Here is a 15,129-nt window from a genome sequence, read left to right on the forward strand (position 1 = left end):
TTCCTTCAGCATATACAAATTGTGTTCTATGTTGTTAATAACTAAAGAACTGATAGCTATTTTAAACTCGTGGAGTGTTTTTATTTTTAAAATTTTTTGTATTTGAGCAAACTTTAATAAACTTGAAAGGAATCAACTTTTATTGTGTTGACACATTACTTTTTAAAACCAGGCTTCATCCTCGTTGTCAATTAAAGAGAAATTCGTCTTCTTTATTTCTCGACCAGTTTCGACGTCGAGTGGTCGCACTTTTCAAATGCATTACTTTTTATTTGCTTTTTTAAATAAAGCTAAAAAAAATGTTGCTTGTACCTCTCAACTATTTTAATTTCTTACTTTTGCGTTGATTGATAACTCTGAAAATTATTAAGTGCGCTGCAGCCTATATCAGATAATTTTTGGATTATATCACCACTTCAGGAACCGCATTTGGGTTCAATTTAAAGTTACAGCAAGACGAAAATCACTCAAGCCAACTCGAGTGGGCCCATCTTATATGAGACGCTGGCTGTTGTAATTGAAGAGGCGATTTAATTTGTTTGCGGACGCAATAAAACACGCCAGGACCGGAGCGATGCGAAGGGCGACACTCATGTCGTCAAACTTTGCGTAAGGAGGGTGAAATATTTCTCCTGTCGAGAGCCACTTGTGCCGATTCTCTCTGCTCGTCGTCTTTGAGCGTGGCGAACTCGTGCTCTCTCATCACCAATTACGTGTGCGCGTTCCCATCGCTGAATAATAAATACAGAATTGCGACACTCGAACCGAAGAGGCAGCAAGCATTTTTCTTGCCGTCGAAATTAGTCCCAGAGCGGATTTCGGCGTCACGTGACGCGGATCCCAGCCCTCTTGCTCTATACATATTTTTTATCTCATCGCTTTTGCATGGTGAATAACAAAGAGCGGCTGCCATGTTGAAGGCGGGCGAGCACACAATGTAGCACACGGCCCGAGCTCATTATTTTTTATTTAAAAAGGAAAGTCAACTACTACTGCCATCGTTGGTGACGCCGCCTCTGCAGCTGAATTTCCGGCACATTCTCATTAGCAAGGCTGGATGTTTAGCGCAAATATTCAGCGCACACGCAGTCGTGGGTCTTCATCAGAGCGGGCATTGTGTGCGAGTGTGTGTGTTTCGGTGGGGCGCGATTATAACGCTGCATTGCCAACCAGCCAGCCAGCTAGCAGCGTGAAATCTTGGAATTGCTGCTCAAACACGTCACACACGCACGTCGAGAGGCCTACAGCATAATTTGGTAATTAACTAAATTGCAAGCGGACGGACGTGCAGGCAGGCCACTCTCGCCTGATTAGCCTTTCTCAGGAAATTGTTAATGCCCTCGTGCTGCGCTCTGTGAATTGCTTTTTTCACCCCCCTCGTCTCGTCAGGAAAAACGTGTGGCACACAACTTTTTCCTTGTTGTAAAAACAGCACTGCTATTTTGAGAATTAAATTTATTTTAAAGTCTCTGTGTAGTTCTTAATTATTATCACCAAACAAATTACTCCGGGCAGACCTACCCTTTTAAATTTATAAATGCCATTTTCGTAAGTCAGTTTTGTTGGCTTGAATCAGGCCGGTTGAACTTTTTCAACAAATCCATGAGGAAGATTTTTTTAAAAACTTCAACAACTGTCTTACAAAAAACTCTGCTTTTGATTTTTATTATCCTAATTAATGAGCCCAAAAAACGATGCAAATTTTCACCCAACGCCCTCTGTAAAACTTAATCGGCGCTTAATGAGCGTTTTTTCCCTAAAATTTTCTTCAAGCTACACCAGGGAGCATTTCACGCTTGGATAAAATTTTCCAGGAGGCAAAAAATGGCCGGTATGATTTTCGGGGGGCGATATGACACCTCAGTAAATATGCTCGCGCAAATGAACTCTTGAAACTTTCCGCGCTGGCAAACACAGCTAAGCCCGTGAAAAGCGCGCCGGCCGCGTTCGCCTGCGTGCGTGGGAGGGTGGAAATCAATTAATAATCAAATCAAGTGTTAATGGAGTTGCGCCGCCGCCGTCACCATCTGCGGCGAAATAAAAAGCTGGCGTCTCGTGAAAACAAAATATCGCGACAGGGAGAGAGCTTTCATGTGAAATGTTTTTTCAGCCGCCGTTTTCTCAAATGCGCTTGTGCCGCTTTCGCCCACATATTTTATAGCGGCGGGGTGTGTGTGACGAGGTCTAAATATTTCACAAGAAGGACGAAAAGAAAAGCAGACGAGTTGTGTGTGTTGGTTGGCTGCTTGGCAGTAAATATATTCCCAAGCTAGGGCTCTCCTTGCATGTTCTATTTAATACAAAATGGCGCCTGCAAAACACACAAATGCTGCTGGTGCTGCTTTCCGGTCGCTGTAAATCACCCCCTCGGAATGCAGATAGCTATGCTGGCTGCTTTCGCCAGATTAGACTTGCGAGGGTCTGGCCTAGAGTGTGTGCGCGCCGCGCACATCCTAACTCAAAAGGACCCAGCATGAGAAAAATGCCTTTGGTTAACAGGTGTGCTGAAAATGGATGATATAGCTCCGATAAGGATCGAAAATTCCAGTATGCGTGCGGTGTTATTGTTTTCGTTTCTTTCTCCTCCCTATGCTTGGCTATCACTAGGCGGAAACAGTTTTTCTAAACATTCAGTTGAATCTGGAACTAATTTTAGTGAGAGATATTTATCAGAAGTTTCATTTGTTTTAATTTTTCTCTCAGCTTGCTTCACATAGGTTTTTCAAAAACTTTTTCCTGAGAAAATTGAAAAAAAACCTCAGTGAAACCAACGAGTTTAATTCCTCTACATTATAGTTTAATCGTCAGAGGAGTCACCCTATATTTCAAACCTCGGTTAGTTTAAAAAAAATTCACTAAAAAAGGTGCAAATAAAACTTTGAGAAATAATTTTTATCGATTTAAATTGTAAAATATATTATAATCTGAAGGAGCAAAAGAATTCTACAACTCAAGAATTCTATTACAGAAGCGGACAATTTTTAGCATAAAATCATAATCAATTGCTCTAAATAACTTGTTGCTTCCATTTTCATTCAGCGGCATTAAATATAACGAATAAAATTCATGAGACCTTTTCAAATGTTGATATGCGTGTTGATATTTGACCTAAGCTTGGAACCATATTTTCAAAAGTCTCTTAAACGCAAACTGGTTTGGCAGAGCGCTGTGTCTCGGCGCAAATCAACGTCAGCAGCGCACCGGTGCAATTATTAAATAATACTCAAGCCTATCAAGGCGAGATGATCGGCTGAGTTATGAAAAAAGGCCATTTATTACAGCTTGCCGGGTGTTCCAACATGCGACCACTTGCGGATTCCGTGCAGCTTTTCTAGCACGAACGGGGCGGTGTAAGCGACGCGTGGCTGCTTTTTCGTGTGTGTATCATTAGTGCTGCTGCTGTGTGTATGAAAATAACAGCAACTGCAGTAGCGGTGGTGGCGCTGGTGCGGCAGCGCCAACAGAAATTTAATCACACCTGTATGATTTCTCTCCGCATGAAATAACTCTTTAATGAGAGAGCGGTGAACGAGTTCGCAGCGCCGGCAACGATTGTTTTTAAAAAGCGAGCGTTTTCGCTCTCTGCTGCTTTTCCCCGGAAAATTTACCTCTTTTTACGGACGCACACGCACGTGTGTGTATTGGTTGCGCTGATGGTAATGGAACTTTTCGGTATGGATATTGATAACTTTGATCCTTGGCAAATGGATGTGTGTTTGTAATGAAAGCGTTTACCGGTGATGATCCGTCCGCGCGCGTTTGTTGCGAATTGTTTTGTCGAGCGAGTCTGCGGCTTTGTGCAGCCAGAACAAATGAAGTTTGACAGCAGCCAACGGTATTAAAAGCGTGGGAGCTGTGAGTGTGGTATTAAATAAATATAAAACTTGTTTGGAGAGTGATTAGAGTGAGTTTTCATCAAATACTGCAACACAAAACCAATCTCTCAGTTGAAAATACAAACAATAAATTACTTTTAAAGTGATTCAGAGCTGGATGAAACTCATGGCAAAGCCAAACAATTTTCTGGAGTGGCAGCTACGTATTAATATGCATACCAGGATTTTATGCCTAAGAAAGAGCACCCATTCTGAAAAAAATGAATAGAAATGTCAGTAAAAAATAAAGAGAAACTATAAGCTTTTTTGAAATTCTGAGATTAAATAAATGTTGGAATATTACTACTTCATGAGTGATTTCAACAAGATGGGTGTAGTTTCAAGTAAACTCCATTGCAGCATGCACTGTTGATTAGAGAAAAACGTGGTAGAGTTCTTATATCACCAAAATATCACGTGGTCATCTATTTTTCATATATTTTCTCCCCCCACATAACAAAATATAATTATCATAATATTTTTAGACAAAAGGAAATTTTAAAACCGCATTACAAAACGTAAAGAGACAGAATGAACTTGATTTTTCATGCTTTTTATGAATTAAAATTCATACTTAAATTGATTTCCAAAAAATGTTTTTTTATAATTCATATTCAAGTTACATGACGTGTAAATTTTCTGCATAAAAGTGTCTAAATGACAATTGACTCGACAACCTCCATCTCATTGAATTTTATATTAACGAGCTGTGATAATTTTCTTAGTAATTATCCACATCTCGACACTGTCTATCAACAAACGCGTTTAGCGTGGGCCCAAAGTGGAAAACAGGTGGTTCAGCACTTCGCCTTTGAACGTTCTTAAGCTAATTAGGCAATTTTGCAACAAAATCGACAATTTGGTTTATAGTAAAGCCGAGAGCAAAGTTTCACACACGTGTCAAACGCTTGAGCATGCGACCGTCGTAATCTGATTTGGAATACTTAACCCCCAATTAAAAGTTTGCTGCCCCCGCAGCGAATCTCGGCTGGAGCCAGTCGATAGGCTCCTTTCCATTAGGCGCGCGCATTAATGGAGCGTCAAAGAGCGCGCGCGGCGAGCAGGCGAGCCCTCAGGAATCATCAAGTATGCAACCTGCGGGACGCGCGCGCCCGGCGCGTAGCCTAACTCTGAATAAACGCGCGCGATTTTCGCCCTCGGCACTGATTGTGCATAATTCAGGCAGGCATGCCGTGCGTGCACCCCCGCGAGGGGCGAATTTATGATCAAGGTGGAGGGCTCGAATGAGTCATGTCCACCTTTTATGGTAATGATGTAAAGTTCGACCGATGCTGCACGTAAAAAGCGGTGGCGGCGGCGGCGAGCTGCACGAGATGTGTTCTCGTTCTCGTCGGCAGTATATGTATAATAAAAAGGTCGGGGCGGGGGTTGCTGTAATGTATGGCGGTGCCAGTGAAAGATATTGATGCAAAGTGGAGGGTCGCTCGCTGCTGCTGCTGCCTGCCTCGCTGATGAGAATACATTAAGCATGCCACACAAAAACTATGCATCATCATGGCGGAGCGGCGGCGGCGGCAGTGGGAACAAAAAATTATTTAGCAGCACCCACCGCCGGGTTTAGCGGGGCCGCAGACATGCTCCGCATTCTCAAACGCCGGCAAGCTAAGAATTTCTTAATATCTGTTTCAGCGTGATTAATTGTGGAATATTACGCGAGAAACATTGGCCTGTCATCGGACGAAATCAAAGAATTGTTCACGAGACGTGGATTGCGGGGGCTACCCGCCCACGCAGGCCGGCTGAATCGAATCAAGCCATAGGAAAATATTATCGTCGGCGAAAAACGCTGAAACGTGCCTCCGCGTGGGTCGGGCGTTTTTTTTATCTTCGCAACGATGACGAAAGGAGAAAAGTGGGGTGGAGGAAATTTGGCAGCGTGCCTGATGCGAGTTTCGGCGCTAACTCGGCTGCTCGCGGATCGATTGTGGATGGATAAATAGGAAAAAGTGCACTTACTGTGTTGCGAAGGAGTGACCGAGGTGAGCGGTCGGTAGAAATGATGCGAGCTGCTCTCCCCCGAGGGACTCGGGGGTGCGATGCAGCCTTCGGTGGGGCTGACGGGCGCCTGGGGCTCCTGGGGGGTCCAACAATCGCGGGCCGACGCCTGGTATTTGGGCTTCTTGACCATGTAGCAGCGCGGCATGATGACGGTGGTGGGCGCAACAAGTGCAGCAGTGGCGGGCGGAGTGCGAAGTGCAGCGGCAGCGAGCGGATGTGTCTGAGTGGGTGGCCCACCTGTTGTCCACGGCGCCGACCGAAATCCTCAATCGGGGCAGCACACTGCACACACGCGCTCGAGATTAGGGCCGAACGGAAAGAGCGGGGCCGGGGCCGCCGAGCCGCCGAACGCGAGAGCCGCCCCCGCACGCGCACACAACACTCTCGCAGCGCCGAGCACGGTTCGGGGGTGAGTAGCCGGCGACAGAGGGCGAGAAAGAGGGAGAAATCAGAGCCGACTTCGATCTGCTCGGGTGGGTGGCGGGTGCGGCGTCGCTCCGGCGCCGCGGGGCGACCGCGGCTCGGCACTGGGGTGCGGCGGAGTCGGCGTTTCGGCGGCCGACACGGCTGGCTTTCACCACTGCGGAAATACAAACCTGTTCGAAAAAGCACCCCTGTCTCAGCAAGCAACTCAACTCGCCTGTCTGCGTGCCACACCAGGCCGGCGTCGCACTGTTGCCGAGGAGGGGCTCTTTCCCAGCAGTGGGGGCGCGCGCGCCTGCGTCCCCCAGCCGACAACCACCCTCGGAGTGCTGCCGCATGGCCGGAGACTCGCCCCGCCGCGCCACATCGATCTGCAAAGCTGTTGGCAACACCTGTTACCAGTCGGCTGGCGCGGCGAGCCTTTTCCATCGATTTTCCACTTACCCTCCCCTCTGGGGCTGCACGCGCGTTACGTATTCTCCGCGTATATGTACACACGCCACGCCACGTACATATGTACCCCGTGCACTCCCCGCGTACGTGCAGTCTAACCGACCGCCGAGCGTATACTTGCAATCATTTTTCAGACTTCCGCCCCGTGTGCATGTAATCCGAGCGAGCCAGCGAATTAAAGGGCAGCCGAACGTGTAATTCAAAGAAACAGCTGCTGGATTCCTCCAGCCACGCGCGCGGTTGAAATGAGCAAAAAACCTCGTCTCGATTCGCCTGCATTCGCAGGCTAAATGCGCCTCTTGAGTACGGCACCCGGCGTATGCAAGGAATTAATTAGACTTGTACGAGAATTTCTTGCTTTGAATGTGCATTGCACTTTATTAGCTTCTCATGCGAGCTCTGTTTAGCTGCGGTTAAGAGGCTTTGCCGCAGTTGAATCACCAGAGTGCAATGATATTCGACAGCTTTTCAAGGAAGGGAACTCACCAGAGAATTAAATTATATTCTGCGGGTAGAAATTCTATGAGCTATGGAACTGTGCAAAGTTTTGATTCGGTCTATTTTTGTCGAACGGTTGGAAATGTGCAAATTCAGTCCTACATCATGAGAGTCCCACCTATCAAACTTGCGAAAAGTTGAATTTTGAGATCACACTCTTCTATTCACCTGTTTGACTATTTAAATGAGGTTGAACTTGGGTGTTTCAATAAAAAGTTAAACTTTGAGTTTAAAAATGAACATAATTTTATTTTGTACTTTTCCCAGCATAATTTGTACTTTCGGTTCACAAAATTTTTAGTTGGTTTTTTATAGCGTTTGGAAAAGGTACGTGTCACTAGAAAATTACAGTTTTCTCTATTGATTTTTTTTAAGATCAGACAAAAGAATAGTAACATCTCACGATTTATAATAATAAGAAAGTAAATCACACAAAAAATATCTTCTCTGTGTTATAGATTGTAAAGTAAACTGTGGTAAACTCAATTTAAATTTTTGTGGCAAAAACCTTGTTTTAAAGGTTACGTTGAAAATCGAGTTTTTGCCATCATCTTTTCTCGCTAGCTTGAGCCATCCACCCACTCGCTCACGCCCAAAATTTCCCATCATTCGGGGTGCCACGAGCAGCGTTGCCTCGCCTGGAACGTACTCTATTTGTAAAGAAGTATCTAATTTCCGGCAACCAATCATACATCTTTACTTTATCAGCGTGGCACGCTATTTCGGCGGTGGAAACTCAAGAAGATCTTTGTCGGCTGAGCTCGCTCACTTTGTGCGAGAAAGGAAGAAAGAGCGACGACGAGCGGGCGGGCGGGCGGGCGAAGGAACGCGGGGAGAGATGCGCCGCGTTTGTTATTTGGCATTTCCCCAAGACACGATGATGCTGCATGGTGGCGGAGAGTCGTTAGCCCAAGAAAAACCAAAGAGAGAGAATGAACAAATTGCCTGTGAATGCTGCACGCCTGCCACACACACTTCTCTCCTCCTCACCCAAGATGGAAGCTGCGGGCGCGCCTGATTTCGCTCACCACCCACTCAGGCCTCTCTCGCTGGTTTAAATTTAGCGAGCGGAAAGTGACATGAAAAGGGAAAGAAGGCGCTGCTGGAGAGATTTTGCGCTAAATTTGCAATTTATCGCCGCCCTCCCGCTTCTCATTAAGAAGCGTTTAATATTAAATGTGCAAAAAAGAGTCTGTTTCAGATGGATCCTTTCCTCTGAAGACCTCTTGTTAATAACGCTCGTTCAACTTGACGTGAAACATCAGAATTAAACCAATAACCCACCTTTTTGATTAGTCTGAAAATAATGTATGCAAAAGTCGTTTAAAAGATATATTTTTCTCATCTTTAAAATAATGATCCTTTTCATAAAATATATTTATTTTGCAGAGTTCCACTAGTGAATATATCCTAACGTCTGGCTCGTCCAAGTACAGGCACGTCTGGCAAACTTGAAATGCAGTTGACTGTCAGAGCCGCAGTTGGCGCAACACAATAAATAAAGCATGCGCCGCCGACTGGCTGGCTGCCTGGCTGGCAGGTGCAGATAAAATTTTACAATTGTAAGCGCCGCACATCGGCGGCCGGGATTTTTGCACTGTATTATATGCAGCAGCACTCGGAATTAAAACTTTTGCACCGCAAATAATGTAAAACTCCCCGACCGACTATGTTCGCGACACGTAATCCAATTGCGAATGCAAATCTCTGCCGACACGGGAGCGAACAGCGTACAGCAACATTAAAAATTCATACTCCAGGTGAATACAAAATTAAAACACAATATATGTAGGTCGTAAGCACTTTGCTTTCATATGCTCGCGATGCATTATGTGCGAAGGCAGCGTTCATTTATCTGCGACGAGACCGAGTGAGCGCTCTGAAACCCTCAGCTGACGCAACTTGGAGAAATCTGAATGGCATTGTGTTGGTTTCTATTGTGGCCCCTATGAATTTTTAAAGGAGTGGTATGCATCATTTCAATGAATTTCTACCAGTTCAAAGTTCATCATGCGACCGCAGAGCAAACAACAAAGCTTCATGTAAATTTACTGCAAATAAATTATCTTTCAAATGAGTTAATATCAAAGGTGAATCGATATTTTGGAGAAGTCCATTTTATGTATAATTTCTTTCAATTTTAAGTCCATCCTAAAGTTAACAACATATTCCATTAAAGAAAAGCAAATTAGGAAAATATTGATTAAAATGTTAAATTTTACTAGTATTTGCTAAGACTTCATTTAAACATGGGTTTTCATTTCATTCATGCTTCTTCCGCGGACCAGGGCTTTAAGCGCCGGTGAGAAAAATCACCGGCAATTTACCTGACGTCGCTACTTTAAATCTGCCGTGCGTCTCAAAACTCACTTCGGGGCTTGCACTCGGGCGAATAAATAAAATATCATGCGCAATTTTCAACGTGCAAGAGGCTCGCCGTAAAAACACACTCCAGCATGAGCTCACTGTTACGATAAAAAAACGCAGGCATTTATGTTAGGAGCTGCCAAGTGCATTTTCCTGATTGCGCCGAGAAGCTCGACAAGGAAAAAATAAAAATCCCAAACGAAAGCCCCACTGAATTATAGCGCACAAGTGCTTGTTTATCCAGCTTGCAATTTGCGAAAAAAAATGCACGGCTGCCGTGAAGCAGGTTGCCTTTCTAGAGAAATTGTCACGTCGCTAGTAAATCTTCTGCTTGGCTAGGCAAAGCGAAGCATGCGAACGACTGAGCACGCCTTTTCCCTGCTGTAGAAATAGTGGTTGACGGAACTTTGAATTAACTTGCGAACTCCGTATGATACAAACCTGAAATTTTTGCAAAAAAAATCATAAAAGTTAAGCACTCTAGGACAATTAGATGAATTTTCCTTTTTATTTTAAGGTGATTGCTAGTTTGGTTCCGTTGTTAAATTCAAAGTTATTTAGCAAGGGATACCTGCAAACAATAATCAAAAGCAGAAGGAGATATATTTTAAACAAATTTGATTTTTAATTGCTCCTGCAGGCTGTCGGACCAACGCTAAAGGTTTTTTGGTGGCATCCAAGTTGGAGCGAAGCTCACTAATGAAACCGCGGCAACACCAGTGACGTGCGTGTTCGCCTCTCAAAGTGCAAACCCACCGGCACGACCTCAAATTTGCATCCTCGAGGCCCCTCATCACAGCGGCTGTCACAAGGACTTTACTTTTTCTCACCCGGCCGGCTCGACACGAGCGCGGGATTTTCGGATCTGGCTGCTGGTTAATTAGCCTGAGGTTGCTCCGAGGGAGGGTGACGACTGCGCCCCACTCGATGTTGGTGCTCATTAAGGCGGCCAGGGCGGCACGCGCGGCCTAGGTCCGTCCGCCCCGGTGCAAACCTGTTAAATGTCACAACAGGTGGACGCACCTGATGGATATCTGCCTGCCAAATAAGGCTGCCGCCCGCCGCGAGCAGATGGCTGACTCTCACTGTTTGCTGCCTCGCAGCGAGCAAACAAAATCTGCAGAGTAATCAGTCGCTCGCCAATCAAACGCCGTCGCCAATGCGGAACGCAATTATTATATGCAAATACCTTTGCCGGCTATACGCTTCGCATTTTCTGCCGTCCAAGCTTCATAGCTCCCGCTGTGGAATTGGAAAATTTGTTAGCACGCTAGAAAATTTGAGAATTTAAATTGGACACCACCATCCGATTTGAGTGAACACAGCAACGTAAAGTGACGCGGATTCAAATATTGCTTTTTCATTTGTTAATCCAGTTAATTCTAATCAATAGATTTACAAATAAAAATCTCTAAAACCAGGTCTAGACCAAAGCTATATATTATTAATATTTTAAAGCGGGCTAATATAAATAAAGTGATATCCTAGATTACCTTAAATTAAAATTCTTATTTCATATCTGACTTTTCTATCACTTCTTGAGCAACATTGTACGATAAAGGTCTAATCAATTTCAAACCTAACAATTTAAAAGTTATGAAATTTACCAAAATTACTTGCTAACTTAACTTAAATATTTAAAGTCAAGCTGATCTCCCCCGCGGTTTATATTTAATTGTAAGTAGCGGCGCTAGAAATTTTAATCACATTTTTTTCCAGAGAGTAAGGGGTAGGCCAGGGGCAAAATGGCTGGCCGAATGTAATTTCGCCGGTGCACAAACGTATACGGGTAGAGTTGCAGACAAAAAAGCAATTAATTAAAATTTAATCAAGTCGCGCTCGGTGACAAAAAGCGCGTCCCTGGGACGAATAACACACGCCACGGAGCGAGTGAGAGAGAGAGAGAGAGAGAGAGAGAGAGAGAGAGAGAGAGAGAGAGAGAGAGAGAGAGAGAGAGATTGGTGTGACGTTGGCAGTAGAGCGAGGGATCGAATGAGCTCGAGTGCCGCGCGCGCGATATTTAATTCGCTCGTCACGTATTCATTTCACACATGGCCGAGTCCACCCGGTGTGATTTATTGTTGGAACCGACAATCATCTCACTCAGTCACACCAATCGCCACTACTCGCTCCCTCTCTCATTTATCCTTTGCAATCAATTATTGATTTTCTGTCTTTCTGTATCAAGAGACTCGATTCTCTGTACAAAACTGTGCTACTCCTACAGACTGTTCATGATTTCAGTAATAGAAAAATAATTTAATCCGAAGCTGATATCGATTTCTTTGTTGTAAAATGACTTCTCGAAAATAGAGGTAATGATTGAAACAGGAAATTCTTGGAACTGCACAAAAACACATTAATTGGGTCACAGTGTGCCTTCAAGATTGCAAGCTCGCAGGTATTTCCTAAAATTAATATATTGCGATGCTGTTTCAAGGAAATTCATTGGATTCAGGTCAAACTCAAGTTTCCCCGCTCTGCAAGGGTAAACTTTGTCCGCAATTTTTTTCCGAAATGAAATGCTTGCTCTTAACTGTGTACGCTCGTACAGAGTTGATGAAATCCGTTACGTGTGCCGCATTCGGCATTTTTAACCAAGTGCTGCAGCAGCACATGGAGTTAAAAACTGCCTCTGCTAAATAAAAACCAAAATTAAAGAGTGAGAAGTTTCCAGCACGTGCCAAAACTCGCTACCGTGTCACCACTCGACGGTGAAGCCGGAAAGGGGTGTAACAATTGGCGAAAGAGCCCGGCCAACTTAGCCAACAAGCGCGCGCCTATACAAATAATAACTGTGCCCGGCACGCGGCGGTCCTCTATTTCACTTTTCCTCTCTTCTACGGTGTTGTTCGCCGAATGAAACCATTAATCAACGAGGTGTATTTGGTGGCGAGCTGCCGGGAAAGGGTTGTTTTGTGGGGCCGTGGACCACCGCCGGCGTCAGAGGGAAAATGAGAGAGAAAGAGAACGAGTAGCGGCGAGCTAAATTGCGAGGCATGGGCGAAAATAAAAATTGATTCCTGGAGAATTATTGGATTAAATCTCTCCATTTGGGCAATTTATGAAGGTCTGCGGAACGAGAGCAATTAGAAGAGGTGTGTTTCACCGCCGGTTCGTCGATGCAGTACTGTTCATATCCGATTTTATGGCACAGAGGCCGGGAAATCCAATATCTGACGAAATTATCGGAACTCTGGCCAAGACCTTTTGATTTTAGCGTCCATTCAAACCACCAACGTCATGTTGTTAACGACGCAATCCATCTTTTACCAAGTTAATTGCCAATGAAAGTGCACGTGCTTGCGCGAATGCTAATTCAGCGAAACTTGCGTGTTTTATTTGGTTTGCAAACGCACCAATCCAACTCTCCAGTAAGTTTAACTGCTGAAACATTAAATTTGTGCTGCTTTTGCAAAAGTTCGGCACTTAATTGGCCCTTACAAGGAAAGAGGGAGAGGAAGTGGCAGACGAAAACTTTTTACATGGCATAATGAATACTAAAAATTAGCAATTTCGGCATCAGAAATTTCTTTATGCAAATTCGGACGTGGAAGGAGCGGAAGAGGCCACGCTAAAGACGAGAGAGTTTATTTCCACCAGTATATAAAAGATTTTATTGCTGGTTTAACAGAGCGTAAATAAGAATTTTCCAGCGTAAACATTTTACATAAATATGCGTTCAGCAGAAGCAGCAGCGACGAGGAGCTTTGGAATTTTATTCCAACACTAAATAAAAGAGCCGTGCGCACCTCTTTTCGCTCTTCACAACATTTATACATCTGAAAGGGGGGAGAATAAAATTTTTAATGTCACCAGACGGTCTCTCTCTCTCTCTCTCTCTCTCTCTCTCTCTCTCTCTCTCTCGCTGTGACTCGAAAACCTGTTGAGAAGTTTGAGCGGGCGAGCGCAGCCCGGTGTTCATTGAGCAAACCTCACACAGCCAAGAGACAATTACCAAAGTTTCGAGGACCATTTTCTGAAGCTTCCTCTTTTGGCGTATAATACGTATATTTCATTCCAACTCCCTCCCTTAAAGCTTTACCTCATTAAAGTAAGTCATTTTTTGCGGCGGCTGCTCGTGCCAGCAATAAAAGCACGCTTGCCTCCTCCTCTAACTCCGTTTCTCTGCTCGTAATAATCGTCGTAGCCATCTATAGACACTGGCTTTCTAATAAGAAAACTTGGCTGCACGATCACATACTCTTTCGCGCACATAATAGTGCCGAATATAACGCCAGCCGACAACTGAAATCAATAACACACGCCGTGCGCTATATGCTATCCGTCGCTGTGAAGCCCTTTTTACCTGCTTCACTGTGGATGGATTTAATTTTTTCCCTCCTTTTCGCTCCGCTCCGGCAGCGAGACGAAGCTGAGTTATGATTTTGCCAAGATGGAAATTGGAAATGTGCCATAAAACTTGATGAAAAATTGGGATCAATAATGGTAAACTACCCAATGCATGCACACTCACTCTCTCGCAATTTCCTCGACAGCTCGCCCGCAATATTTCTTGGCCCTCCCGGCAAAAATATTGCACTTGTTTTTGTACGCCTTCTCCGCCATTTCCTTCAACCTGAGAATTCGTTATCACTGATGTCTTCCAAGGGACTGGTATTGATAACTTTCATTGACGATCTACGGTAACAATACATCTGCGGGGAGCAATACCCAGAATAAATATCCATGACATTCTTTAAAACCATGATAGTCCTTTTTAACCGTAAAATTTTTTTCGATTTATTGGTAAACTTGCACTAGTTGAAATAATGTTATACGCTTTTAGAGGATTCGAAGAAATGTACTTTAGTAGCCGTGATTAATGAAAACAGGTTCGATTATCATTCCAAACCCAAGGGAGCAAACTTCCTTGTTTTGCGTCTAAAACGAGAGTTGCTCAACCACCGCACTAATTGCTTCCTACGCGGCAGCCACCGCAGCAGACAAAACAGAGCCGGGCGGCAGTGTTTTAAACCTTTTTCTGACATTTAAAATTCGGCCTGGAGGCGAGTGCGGGGAGTTTGACATTTGATGCAGGGCAGCTGATTAAACCCCAGCGGCAAGTTGCGCTCATTGTTCGCAAGAACTGCTCCAACAAGTATTTACGATGGCCAAAGCCCCTGCGCGCTGGCTGCGGCTGAAAGGCAACCCCTGCTAGTCGCAACAGCTGTTTTTGGTCCCCAGCGATGGACGCCCTTCATTTTCATTCAAATACCACGCACTATACCCTTTCATGGTGCGCGCAGAAAAACATGCATAAAGTATTCCTTGGAATTAGCAACAGCCGGTGGTGGAGCTGCTGCTCTCGGCCGGCCGAATGTTCATGTTGGCCGCGCTCGCTTTTCATATACCCAGCAGAGAGAAAGAGCGCGGACGCATTCGTGTGCATCAAGCAGGAACAAAAAACCATGTCGCACATATGGCGAGCGCGTTATTATTGATAAGGGTGTGTGTATGTGTCAGCAGAGAGCGCCTATTTGCTGAAATGAAT

The 15,129-nt window shown here is 44.7% G+C and overlaps 1 protein-coding gene across 1 annotated transcript in view; it reads right to left on the reverse strand.

The window, feature by feature from the left end:
* LOC135939191 (transcriptional repressor scratch 2-like) overlaps positions 1–6,623 on the reverse strand; it is a 45,211-nt gene extending 38,588 nt beyond the window's left edge. Inside the window, exons 1-2 of the mRNA XM_065483423.1 lie at positions 6,491–6,623; positions 5,853–6,176 (exon numbers count right to left, since the gene is read on the reverse strand). Coding sequence (XP_065339495.1) covers positions 5,853–6,039 — 187 coding nt within the window. The 5' untranslated portion in view covers positions 6,040–6,176; positions 6,491–6,623. The remainder of the gene's footprint in view (positions 1–5,852; positions 6,177–6,490) is intronic.
* Positions 6,624–15,129: the final 8,506 nt, after the last annotated feature.

Source organism: Cloeon dipterum, chromosome 3 (assembly GCF_949628265.1).
Source record: "Cloeon dipterum chromosome 3, ieCloDipt1.1, whole genome shotgun sequence".
Classification (NCBI taxonomy): Eukaryota; Metazoa; Arthropoda; class Insecta; order Ephemeroptera; family Baetidae; genus Cloeon; species Cloeon dipterum.